At 35.4% G+C, this 14,132-nt stretch overlaps 1 protein-coding gene across 4 annotated transcripts in view; it reads right to left on the reverse strand.

Annotated features, from left to right (window-relative positions):
• The window catches only part of LOC110464432 (whirlin-like), a 39,470-nt gene that overhangs the window by 16,006 nt on the left and 9,332 nt on the right, over positions 1–14,132 (reverse strand). For 3 of the 4 annotated variants that reach the window (XM_021519642.1, XM_021519640.1, XM_021519644.1), the window contains 8 exons: positions 9,248–9,460; positions 8,096–8,221; positions 7,078–7,277; positions 4,821–4,917; positions 3,997–4,206; positions 3,430–3,525; positions 3,053–3,181; positions 2,210–2,284 (listed from right to left, as the gene is read on the reverse strand). In XM_021519642.1, coding sequence (XP_021375317.1) covers positions 2,210–2,284; positions 3,053–3,181; positions 3,430–3,525; positions 3,997–4,206; positions 4,821–4,917; positions 7,078–7,277; positions 8,096–8,221; positions 9,248–9,460 — 1,146 coding nt within the window. The remainder of the gene's footprint in view (positions 1–2,209; positions 2,285–3,052; positions 3,182–3,429; positions 3,526–3,996; positions 4,207–4,820; positions 4,918–7,077; positions 7,278–8,095; positions 8,222–9,247; positions 9,461–14,132) is intronic. The other variant, XM_021519643.1, reaches the window with a different exon arrangement.

A 14,132-nucleotide genomic window follows, 5' to 3' on the forward strand; every position in this document is an offset into this window, starting at 1 on the left:
GGGGTAAACGTGAGACCCTAGGGTCATAAAATTCACAATTTTGGTAGAGCACCTAAAAACCCTTCCATCTATGAAGAGAATTTGATTCTACCTTATCTGGTCTTGAGAAGAAGATTTTGAAATTTCAGTCAATTCAACCCTTTTTTTGCTCCACCCATCAGCCCCTGGGGGTCAGTCAGGTCTGATATGTGCATACCATCAAACTGCTATCCAATACTGATAATGCAAACCTAAATTGAATTACTTCCAATGGCAATTAAACAAATGTTGGTCCAAAATGTGATTTCTTATATAAACTATAGTAAAGTTTACCCCCTCTCCAGGGGGAAACGTGAGACCCCAGGGTCAAGAAATTCACAATTTTAGTAAAGCACCTTATGACCCTTACATCTATGAAGAGTATTTGATTCTACCATATCTGGATCTTGAGAAGAAGATTTTTGAAATTTTAGTCAATTTTACCCTTTTTGGCCCCGTCCCTCAGGCCCCTGGGGGCTGGGGACCATATAATTCACAATTTTAGTTGACCTTTGGCCATGGAAGGTTTCTGCAAAATTTAATTGATATTGGTATAGGGGTTTAGAAGTCGAAAATGTAAATTGTTTACGGATGCACTTGAAACTTTGTCCCAGGTGACCTAAAAAGCTTGCTAGTCCTTCTTCATCCTATAGTATGCTACTTACCAAATATCAACATCCTGGGCATTTTGGTTATTCAGAAGAAGCCATTTAAACATTTTAGACATATTTGACCCCTGTGACCTTGAATACAATTCAAGGTCATTCATTTGAACATACTTTTGGTAGCCCTTTATCCTAGCATGCTACTGGCCAAATATCAACATCTTGAGCATTTTCAGGTTATTCAGGAGAAGTCGTTTTAAGATTTTGAACATATTTGATCCCTGTAACCTTGGATAAATGTCAAGGTCATTCATTTTAATAAACTTAGTAGCCCTTCATCTAATCATGGTATGGGCCAAATATCATCATCCTGTGCCTTGTGGTTATTCAGAAGAAGTCCTTTAAAAGTTTCAAACATAGTTTACCCCTGTGACCTTGAATATTAGTGAAGGTCATTCATTTGAACAAATTTGTTAGCCATTTATCCTTGTATGCTACTGACCAAATATCAACATCCTGGGCATTTTGGTTATTCAGGAGAAGTCATTTAAACATTTTGAACATATTTGCCCCTGTGACATTGAATATAATTCAAGGTTATTCAGGAGAAGTCCTTTTAAGATTATGAACATATTTGATACCTATGACCTTGAATAAATGTCAAGGTCATTTATTTGAATAACTTACGTAGCCCTTCATCTCATCATGTTATGGGCCAAATATCATCATCCTGCCCCTTTTGTAGGGAGGCCGATGGGTGTCGGAAATAGCCGCCATTTTGTTTCCCCCGTGTTAAAATACTATGAAAACATGATTTTTTGCCTTTGAACAAACTTAGTAGCCCTTCATCTCATCATGTTACGGGCCAAATATCATCATCCTGTGCTTGTTAGTCATTCATAAGTCGTTTAAAAGTTTCAAACCTATTTTACCCCTGTGGCCTTAAATATAAGTCATGGTCATTTATTTGAATAAACTTAGTAGCCCTTCATCCTAGTCTGCTAATGACCAAATATCAACATCCTGGGCATTTTGGTTATTCAGAAGAAGTTTTTTTAAGTTTTTTTAGACAATTGAACCCTGTGACCTTGAATATGAGTTGGATGACAGACGGACGACGGACGACGCACCATGGCATAAGCTCACTTGGCCCTTTGTATTTAGATGTAATAGCTACATTATGATGTCAATTAGATACAGTCAAACATGCTTATGAGACACCTATGTCAAAAGACTCCAGTAATTGTCCATGTTCGTATTGGTTTCATTATAAACTGAACCTGCATCAAAGACAACCTTTTGGACTTCCCCAAGGTAATATCTTAAGACAGGTTTTACAGCACTTCAAGCACTACTTTCCTGGTTTTAAATCTTTGACAATATTAGAATGAATTATCTCAAGACTGATGACAGAGGTCTGTAAAAATACTTATTTTAGTGGACTGTAATTTTAGTGTAAAAATTAAGTTAAAAAAAGTTAAATTAAATAGAGCAGTCATAATTTAGTGCGATATTAAGAGCATGAATAGCACTAACATTAAAATAAGGCGAAGTTATGTAAGTTTACAGTACTAGTGCTTTCCTACCTGAGAGGAAGGAGGGCGTTTGTCAGCCCATCTTCTTGAGTTGTCCTCTGACCGATAACTCGCATTGTCTGAATTCTACCACAAATACACACAATGACTTATCAAAAGAGTTTAAGAAACAAGCATGAATATGAATAAAAATCCATTATATCAATTATTATTTTCCAGAATATAGTTCTTAAGATATTTCCTTTAAAGCAATACCATAAACGGCAAACTTTGCAAATTAACAAAGAAGTATACCAGAATTTTTGTAGAAATTATTTAATATAGACTATAAGATAGCATTTCATCAGTGATAGAAACATTTTTTTTCTTGTATCTAATACCTGTACATGGTTTAAATATGATTTTGTTTTTTAAATCAGTGACAGTTCAGGAAGATTTCTCTCCGACCCTTGTCTGTTTCTGATTTATATTTACAACACAAAGATGTAACACTCAAAATGAAGTGGATAATCAATACTTTCTGCAAAGGCTGATCCAAAAATAAACGAAACTATCTATTATCTTAACACTCTGTTCAGAGTATGGTTGGTACAAGTTAACCCCAACGCTGGGATTTGAACCAAGATTTACATACTGTCAAACTTTTTTCACCATATGGCCAATTTGTGCTGGAAATGCAAGAATCAGTTAGGACCAGAAGAAAATGGCAACAAGTAAATAAAAGGAAAGTCTAACTAAAGTAGATTGAGATCACCAGGTCCAATTTGTACTTAACTCATTCACCCCTGAAACTTTATAATGAACTATTCCAACCTATGAATTGGAAGGGTTCCAATGTGTTTTCAGGGGTGAATGAGTTAATCAAAGAGCATTATACCACGTAAAATACACTACCTGTCTGGAAGATGACATATGGGACCTCTTTTTCTTTCCGCGACTTTTCACTTCATGAGACACATTGGAGTGTCTGTCGGGATATTTGTCTGCATGTTTGTCTGAGAATAGGAAGTCAGCAGGACGTGCCTGAAAAAAACATTTTATACTGATAATCATAATGTAAAATCAATGGGCTTATACTGATAATCATACTGTAAAATCAACGGTTTTATACTGATAATCATACTGTAAAATCAACGGTAACATGTCATCATCACCACTGCACCTTCTGTTAGTATTTATATTTTTTCATTCCTGCAGAACCAGTTGTTACAAGAAGAAATCTACCGAAAATCATGTCTGATATTTTATATATCACTGTGTAACGTTCTCACCATTCTGGACTCTATCTCCCTCTGTTTGGTGAGCAAGTCAAACTTCTCCAAGTCCTTAGCAAGGATGATGGTTCTTATCTCGGACATCAAGGTATACTGTAATATAAATCAGATTGTTACACAAAGATTTACTAATACAATGACAATGTATAGGAGATAATGCCGTCGCCATAGTTTTGTATGCAGACTAGGGGAGATAACTTAAAGAACTGCATGTTATGATCAGTGAAAATATGGTTGCTTGCAGCACAGAAATTATAGTGTAGTTTTCAACTCTTGGCCAGGGGCTTATTGAAGAGATTATTTATGATTGAAAAACATTGATGCACACAATAATGGTCACATAGAGGGATTGGTTGTTTATAAAGGTGGTTGAAAATAGAGTGACCACTGTATATCATAAAGATTTCATAGGGTGACGAGCAGGTGATGAAATATAAAGAACATATCTGACAAAAAAGAAGGAAGGAATTCATATTCAAATAACTTAAATAACTTAATCCACAAATATCTCTCTTATTCAATATCAATATTTTCTGTTGAATCCTTATTGCTGACAATGCCTACCTTAGCATGTGTGTTGAGGAGCTCCGTTAGAGCTAGCACGAGTCCGTCCACGGTAATGTGGTTCCTCTTGTACTCCTTTAGGTAGTATCGCATTGTTCCATGCTCCGTTTCGTTGAGCTGTTGACCTCCCGCCTCCTCTATCATGTTCCACTTCGAGTTGGCCAGAGAGGTCAGCATTAGCTGAGACCCCGCCCCCTTGGAGAATCCAGACTGTGAGAGAAGTGTCGGTAAATGTTTATTATCATACATTATAACTACAGATACTTTTAAATCAGTATTATTTAAATTTGTATTTGTCAGTAAAAAATGTTTTATTTAATGAAAGAGGAATATTTTTTAATTCAGGAAAATATTAAAGAATTTTCAACATATTCAGCTGAAAAAAATAACTACAAATTATTTATAGCATTAACAAATTTTTAAATATACTTCGAAACAAAATTTGTAGACAAATCATCAATCAACAAGACAGTATTGCAAGCAATCTATAGTGGCCCACCTACACGTATGGCTCAACTTTAGAATAAAAAAAGAACACGACTTGTGGTTGAGGGTGGTCGGAGATAGCAGAATACTTGAATAAATTGGTAAAACAATGAGGGTGGTTGGAAAGTACTATCTATATAAGACAGAACTGACTTTCAGGTGAGGATTGTTGAAGCGTGCAGAGTACCTTCTGTGTGTACTTACAATCGGATGTAGCTCAGGTTGAAAGATACAGAAAATCAGTGCACGTAAATTGGAGTGATGGTTGTCGGGTGGTACACAGAAGACTGTTACATACATTTGGGAAGATGGAGGTTAAACAATAGACCTGTACTTACATCGCGGGTGAGGCTGGCTGTTGAGCTCTCAGTACCTGTACTTACATTGGGGGTCAGGGTACTGGAAGAGGTCAGGGTGCCTGTACTTAGGGAAAGCCTGTAATCAAGGAAAATAGCATTGTAACATTCAGTAGTATGTGTTCCCTTGTCAAAAACCTTAAAGAATCCTTTCTGCAGCTTATTTTTCTACTTATAAACTTATCAGATATCTAAATTGGAAATCATCAATGCTGAAGCATAACATCATTTAAATATTTTTCAAAATTTAGTTATGTGGGTTTAAACTAAACTTAATCCCTCTAAAAGTACCGGATTAGATGGTATCTCTGCTCGCTTTCTCAAAGATGGGGCAAGTGTTTTAACAGCACCAATTGCACATGTTGTAAATTTATCTTTGTCTTCTTAAACTGTACCCGATGCCTTAAAATCGCCAAGAGTAACTCCTATATACAAAAAGAAATTTAGGACGGACGCCGGTAACTATAGGCCAGTCAGCGTTTTGAATATTGTGTCCAAGATTTTAGAAAGGTCTGCATACGGACACAACTCAAATAATCTATTGTACACACATCAGTCAGAGGAAATCATTCCACAGACACCGCTTTGATAGATTTATTTGACCATCTAAAATGTCAGTCGTCGAAGGGTCTACATACTGGAATGATATTGTTGGATTTACAGAAGGCCTTTGACACTGTTGACAACGAAATTTCATGTGAAAAACTGAAGGCAATGGGAATAGAAAGTGTATCCTGGTTCATGTCATACTTGCCCTCACGTGAGCAACTTGTATCTATCAAAAATGTTTTCTCAAAACCACAAAGAGTTACATGCGGCGTTCCACAAGGTAGTATTCTGGGACCACTTTTATTTTTATGCTATGTTAATGACATGGAACTGAGCATAAGTACCGACTGCAAATTATTATTGTATGCAGACAACAGCGCTATTTTGTTTTCTTATAAAAGATCCTGAGGAAATTAAAAATAAATTATCCAGAAAATATCCAATTGTAATATATGGCTGGTAAACAACAAATTATCCTTACATCTTGGCAAGACGGAATGTATATTGTTCTGTACTAGACAAAAACTAAAAAAAGTTGACAACTTCGAAATAAATGTAAATGGCCAAACAATAAAAGCATCAGAAAAAGTGTGCTACCTTGGCGTTGATATTGATCAATTTTTTGTACAGACAATGTAAAAATCTTCCTCTGGACATAAGAAAGACGCTTTGTAATTCTCTAGTGCTATGTAATTTTGACTACTGCTGCTCAGCCTGGTATTATGGTTTAAATTAAAGGTTAAAAAAACAGTTGCAAGTAGCACAGAACAGATGTGTATGTTTTATTTGTGATTTTTGGCCAAGGACGAGAATAGATTGTAAAGTCTTAACAAATCTGAATCTTCTGAATGTTGAAAACCGAGCAAAGCAATTGGGCTTAAACCATATGTTTAATGTATTTCACGAAACTTGTCCAAGTTATATTACAGAAAAAATTACGGGGGTTAATGAACGCCATGGATACGCAACTAGAAAATCATCTTTAAACTTTACAGTGCCATGTGCAAAAGGTCAGATGTCAAAGACTTTCTTTTACAACGGGATTCAGATTTGGAACGTTTTACCTACTGATATACAGTCTATAACAAACAAAATAAATTTTAAGAAGAGAGTGAAAACATTTAGTGTTTTATACTTGTGTGTTTGACATTGCATGTTTGATGTTATCTGTCTGACATTGTGTGTTTGATGTTATCTGTCTGACATTGTGTGTTTGATGTTATCTGTCTGACATCGCGTGTTTGATGTTATCTGTCTGACATCACATGTTTGATGTTATCTGTCTGACATTGTGTGTTTGATGTTATCTGTCTGACATTGTTTGTTTGATGGTATCTGTCTGACAATTTGTGTGTTTGATGTTATCTGTCTGACATTGTGTTTTTGATGTTATCTGTCTGAAATTGTGTGTTTGATGTTATCTCTCCGACATTGTTTGTTTGATGGTATCTGTCTGACATTGTGTGTCTGATGTTAATTGTCTGACATTGAGCGTTTGACATTGCATGTTTGATGTTATCTGTCTGACATCGCATGTTTGATGTTATCTGTCTGACGTTGTTTTTTTGATGTTATCTGTCTGACATTGTGTGTTTGATGTTATCTGTCTAACATTGTGTGTTTGACATTGTGTGTTTGATGTTATCTGTCTGACATTGTGTGTTTGACATTGAGCTGATTTTGTACTCACTGACTACTAGATCGGGAGCCTGTCATCAGGGACTGGTTGATCCACTGTGTTTTGTCAATGGTGGTCCGGGCAAAGGGCAGTTTGCCTACATCCTTGAGAGTGATGACCATCAGGTGAGACGTCTTCAGCACACGCACAGCCTCGGCATGAGTGGTGTCCAGGAAACTGTGACCGTTCACGTCTAGTATCTGGTCACCTACCTGTACAGGTGTGCAGGTGAAATATTTCAAATTAAGAAAAAAATAACTTTTGATTTTGTAATCAGAAAGAAACAGGTGTAAGATGCAATTAGCAGGTCGAAATGAACATATGAACACAGAACCATAGTTATAAAGAAGCATTTCAGAATCTAACTAAACACATTTAAATGTTGATCAGTATAAAGACCATTAAGTTAAGAATATGATGTTTAATAAGCAATGCTCATTAATTTATGCAAATACAAGCTTTATAAACATACATGTAAGATAGAATTCTAAGGAAAATTTAAACTTCAATGCAGTGTTCTTCCTGGGTACAATGTATTTCGGAAATTGCTACATTCTATAAGTTTTGGAAAAATTAATTGCACATCAAAGCATCAACATTCACTTTTCCTGTTTTGTTTTTTCTCAAGTCCTTCTTGTTACAAAGCATCAATTGGGAAAGTAAGAAAATCAAATAGTTCTGTTGAGGTAAAATCTAAAATTCTTAACAAGAAAACTACCACTTTTGGTCATAGATTTATAGATTTGAGGATTTTTTCTTTCAACATTAAATTGAAAGAAAATGTCTAAATTTTATTGGGTTAATGCAGGCTAAATATAGAGACAGGAAAAGTCCATCCTGGATACTCTAGGTGTTACACTAACTTGATGGGAAAATCCAAGCATTAAAGTTCCGTCAAAACCAATTAAGATCAACAAATAATGGATTATACTAGATATCAGTATAGTTTTTTGCTTATCCGTCATTTTTTTAGATTTTCTTACCTTGATTTATTTTGCTTAGTCTAAACCAGAAAACGCTGTAGACTGACCTTTAGTCCTGCACTCCTAGCCACTGACCCGTGGTCAACACCAGAGATGTAGATTCCAAGGCCAAACTCCAGGCCCCCTCTTATCATCAACCCAAGTTTGTCTCTCTCCCCTACTGCTACATTCACCTGGAAACAGTTCAAGGTGTAACAATCCAAACATCACATTTAAACATTGACAGGAAACTACTGCAACCAACACTACAAGTCATAACCGATGCAGTGGTAGTGGCCCTTTACCTAAACATTACCAGAGTGTCAGACTTTAGACTACATCACAACTGATGTAACATTATACTTGTAAGGGCGCCACTGCATCAAGTATGATCGCAAAGAAGAGTTCAATTTTTGAGTCAATTTACTGCATGGGGAGTATTCTCCCTTTCACACAGAAATGCAGGAGTTTTCTGGCTTAGAGAGCTTTACTTCATCACTTGACAATATGTATTCTTCATTTTGACGGTTGGAATACATTGAGTTCTCCTGGATAGCAGCGTTAGCATCAGTGTTTTGTTCTTCATGTTAATTTCTGTTTTCATATTAAATGCACAAGTTTTGAATAGATGTGTTTCTGTAAAATGCATTAATAATTCATTTTATGTTATTTATATGAAACCCTTCTGTAGAAATGACAGGAAGGATGGCAATGAGATATTTGACTTGATAAAATCATTTACTTTATCTCATTCACACCTGAAAATTGTATAATGAACTATTCCAACCTTGGAATTTGAAGAGTTCAAATGTGTCTTCAGGGGTGATTGAGTAAAAGTAGTTCTCATATTAGTACATATGTAGTAACTGGATCTAACAGATAAACGTACTGGTATAATGTGGTGATCAAACCTTTTTGATACTAAGCTTAAGTGGACCACTGCCCCTTATAGCTTTACCAGATCAACCACTCATACCAATAAAAACACTTCTGGCAGAAACTGAATATTAGTGTATATCCCCATCCACATGATATGCATATTGTTAGTTACATTCAAACAGGTTTTTTTAAAGACTTTTAAAATAACTGATTCAGTACACACAAACATATTACACACAGATAAGTTACAGGTAGTGGGGTTTCAGGAAAATTTGACGTAAAACAATGTGACAATTAATAAGTAGAACCCACTGTAAAATTTAAAGGTACATATATGTTACCTTCCTCTCGTCACTACTTTTGAGTAGCAGAAGTCCACTCCTACGTCCGATTGTCCCCGCCTCTAACTTAGCAATCTGTTCCAGTTCTGGGGGTGGAGGTACAGTTCTACCGTACGGGTCGACCCATTTGTACATCTGATGGATCTCAAACGATCCTGGAATCCGCCCCACCCGACACACAACCAGCTCCAACCGCCGAGCAGCCTTGACAATCTGAAGTCATAAAGGTTACAAAAATGCTTTATATATAGTTCTTGCTATGTGCACAAGTATGATAAAATGTTCACCTGTCATCTTTGTAAAACTTGGTGAGGATATCAACTAATAAGCAAAGGCTATTTAAAGTGGAACATTGGTAAATGGTAAGTGTGCCATTTAAAAAAAAACATGCAAAAGTAACAATTAGTAAGTTAGCCCATTCAGAGGGGTTTATTATTACTCATCTGGTTCTATATGTGATCAGATCTACATTGTACACAATATGTTGAAAATGTTGCTGCAATTTTGTAACTCTGTAAGTTATCTTAAATTTCTTAATAATGCTAACATTAAAAAGTGACATTTTTGTCAGGGTAATTACAAAACCATCTGAACTGTTTAAGTTAGGATCAACCCACTGGAACTTGAGAATTATTCTTATTTTTTTTTAACTGAAAATAACAATATTCATCGGTTTAAAGCTATGTCAATGGTATTCATACTACTATGGATAGAAATGTTCTTGTGGAAGCTAACAGGGAAACAAAAGATCTATCAGCCAATCAGAGGCCAGGGTGGCCATTGCGTATTTCAAATCAAAAGTAAAGATGCATGGTCAAAGTAAAAAGACGGTCATATGCTCCAAGTCAGTACTTTAAATTCCTTTGTACCGGGGTCGCTCCATACAAAATTTAGTCAAAATACCTTTAGCTGATCATAGACAAACAGACTTAAAGAAAAATGTGAACAGTGAATAGATTGACAGCAGATACAATCTGATATAAAATAAGGTAAGACTGGTGTGAGGTGAGCTAAAATATATATAGTGTACAGTGGAATACAGCAGGTACATTTGTACTGCTGCTTGTGTAGTACAACGTCAAAACACTACATCTAAAAACGGGGTAGCTATAGGGTTTGGATTCGTAACGGGTTCAGATATAGACACCTAATTTATTTTGGTACTATGAGTTTTTCTTTGCTATATCTGTACAATGTTTGTGTTTGCCTGATTCTCAACAATAAAGTACAACATTGGCAGAATTCCAACATTTTACCCACAGTAACCAATTCCTGAGTGAATAGAAGATCCTTAATCTAATAGAGTATGTATCCAATAATAAGAAAATTAAAGACATTGTAGACAGAAAGTACAGCTTCTGTCACAAGTAACAGGAGATCTAGTCAGAGATTGTATAGATTATTATTAACTTCTGTCATATATCAACAGCATATATATTTCCTGTGTGTGCTTGGCAACTAGATACTCCCTATTGATCTGAATTTAGTTTTCCTTTTGATTTCAAGGTAGACATTCTGAAGCAATTAATGTTGGTATCCTGAATGGGTTTTAGCAGTATTTTTCTTCTAGTGCAAATTTCATTTCATTAGACCATTCACAAATCACCTTTATCATTATTGTCACATGATTTTTTTCGAAGTCATTTGTAATACTATTGAGACAAAAAAATGAATAATGACAGAATTTGTGTAAGAGATCACTCATACTGTTTTCCTAATTTCTCTTAAATGCAGTTTTTGAAGTACACACTGTATGATGCATAAGTCTTGGAATTAATTTATTGCAGTAAATGTTTTCTAGGGTAAAGAACAATATGGTGCAAATAAAATATGTTTAAATAACTTGTTATATCTTAAAAACCACTCAACGAAAAGAAATGAAAATATGAGATTTTTTTGGTGTTTTCTTTTAAGGAGCAAAAGTTTGTTACAGCTTGTGACCTTCAATTTGGGAAGGGAGAGTGTGTATACATATAGGGATGAAGGGAAAAGTATAATAAAGAATTTGATGCAGTTTACAAGTTAGGGTCTAGAATACCACAGTACATGTGTACCTGTTACATACCAAATATAGATATATGATGTTTGAAAGCATGCAAATACTATTTTTGACCATTAAACACAAAATTATTCAAAGTAATAGCTGACAAAGACTTTCTACAGCTAGTAATAGTGACATTGGTTTTAATTAACACCCGGTGCTGAGACAGAGAAATGAAGTAGCTAGCATGGTGACAACAAGTCATCCACAGCCTTGACCTTTCACCTATGGACTTAATGCCTATAATACCAAATTTAAATGAGATACCATAAACATTCGTTCTTTGCATTATAATGCCTACAAGGTGTACCTACCACTCAAACAGAACTGAAACTTTCATCCATTACCTTGACCTTTGACCTCTGATCTTGAAATCCACCATGGTCATCAATTTATCATGGACAACCAAAATATGTGATTGCATTAAATGTCAGCCATGTCTGTTTGGATATCTTTGCACTACACATATATTTTGCCCACAAAGCTGAAACCCATTTGGATAGATGGACAAATAGAAATCTGGGCAAACAAATAGCAGAAAGAAAACACGAATAAACAAACTGATAGACAATGCAAATTACAATATCCTCCTGCAACTCCTTTGACTGCCTGGCAATGGTATTCCCATCACTGCAGGTATCTCCCTTTTTCTTGACTAGTATATATGGTACTAACCTTAGTTTGGTTGACCCGTCACATAATGTAGATATCAAAAATCCTCACACGTATGTTAATACCTCAGTGCAATGAACTTTAGTGCACAAATGACAGCATTTGTACACAATGTATGTGACGTTTAGTTCAAACAGATTTCCTATAAATATTAAATCACATTGAACTCATTGAAAACTTGAAGTGAATCCAGGAAAATTAGCAGCTATAAGTTGGCCAAGTTGATAAATCTTTCATCAGCCAAAGGGATTTAAACTGTTTTACCTTTACAGTAGAAAAAATGTGGCAATTCTAATCAACCACCAATCAATAACTTCTCCATTTCAATCCGATACCTGGCCTACCAGTCGGTAATAACAATACACAGGTGAACAAGTTAGACTGTGTGGCTAATTAGGTAAATTTCTGTAGGTAATGTAAGAACTGATACATGGCAATATTTTCATGCATATTTGGAGGTTTCTGGTTTTATCTCTTTTGAAGCTACATATTTGTGTGGCAAAACAAAAATCATTCTAACACATGTACCAATTATTTACATAGAAAGCCTTTACAAATTTAAGGAAAAAAAAAGATGGAGGCCTTTGAGAGCTTCCACTATCCACTAGCTATCTTCTATTTGTCCCACACTGACACACTGTGACCCTTTGATTTTGTAGAAACAATAAAAAGCAAGCTATTGCTCTAGAAAACATTGATTTCTAACAAAGAATATGGCAACAAACATAATGCATAATATCAATGTCATGAATAGCAACTGGTTTGACAATTTTGCTGCAAGGATGAAGCAAATTAAGAATTCCACAGAAGTGGATGTACTGCCTCAGCTTCCACAGAAGTGGATGTACTGCCTGCTTCCACAGAAGTGGATGTACTGCCGCCCTCACTTGCAGTCGTGTTTTCAGTTTTAGGTCAAAATCAGAAAGCAATTCTTCAAGGGTTATTGCATGTAAACAAAAGTTGTGACTTTTCATAAACAACTAGATGGCTGCTAATGGCCAATTATGTTGATATTCAGATTTAGATCAAAGTCAAACTAGAATGGCATTTGATACTTTAAAAATGTTAAAAAAGTTTCATGAAGATTAAAAACATTTCTTCAAGTTGAGTAACCACTAGGAAATGTGATTATGCGCCAACAGAGTGATCAGAGTGTTTCATAGGCAACACAAAATATGTACCCGGTATGTGTATGCCATTACAGTTGGTGCTAATTGCAGGATTAAANTGACGGACGCCACGGTATGGCATAAGCTCACCTTGGTCCTTCGGACCAGGTGAGCTAAAAAGCTTCTTTCTAGCAAGGTCTGGCTGGATAACAGAGACCTTTTATAGGAACTTAACAATAAAATTTTCTCCCATTTACACTTAGATACCCCAGTGGTCTTAATTAACCATTAGGAGCTCACCTAGTATCATTAACTTAATTTGTTTGCAAAAATGGTGCTCCAAAATTTGTTATGCTTATGTCCATGTTTGCTTGATATAAGGAATGGTTCAAAAGTTGTTTTGCTAGGTCATTTTTGTGTAGTGTTTTTAAAGAGTTACCGCCATCTCCCCTTATAAACGAATGCAGCCACCTTGCTCTACCATCAGTTTGTGTGCCATATCTTATCCTTTCATAATCAGCTCACTTACATTTTGTGCACCCCTGGAAAATGTCATGACAAAATCAGCAAAAAACGCTGCTACGCAATTTTTTTGCTGTACAAACATCAAAAAGTCAGGGCTATCAATTTCGACATTCATGACTCTTCCAGGGGTGCAGATATAATGTAACTTTGAGGATGTCTTAATTCCTTTGAATAAAACTCAGAAACCACTTCCTGAAGCTCTTCATTACTCATTATACATGTAAATTGACTTAAATCTGTTAAATTGTTCAATAGAGGTTAAAAGACGCTCACCCGGTATAAAACTCACACTTGTAACCTTAAAAGTGATCTAAATTAAAGCTACAGGCAAAATATCAGTATTTATGATTAAAATTCGTTCAAAAGACCCTGTTATTTATTTTTTAAACATTTCACCCCTGTGATTGAAAGTCGAACAAAGTCATTATGTTGAACACATTGTATAGGCTTTCATCTCAGGATGCAACTTGCAAAGTATAAACATCCTGGGACCCATGGTTATTCATAAGAGGTTGTTTAAAGATTTTAAACAAATTTG

This window comes from Mizuhopecten yessoensis, unplaced genomic scaffold (genome assembly GCF_002113885.1).
Source record: "Mizuhopecten yessoensis strain PY_sf001 unplaced genomic scaffold, ASM211388v2 scaffold10987, whole genome shotgun sequence".
NCBI lineage: Eukaryota > Metazoa > Mollusca > Bivalvia > Pectinida > Pectinidae > Mizuhopecten > Mizuhopecten yessoensis.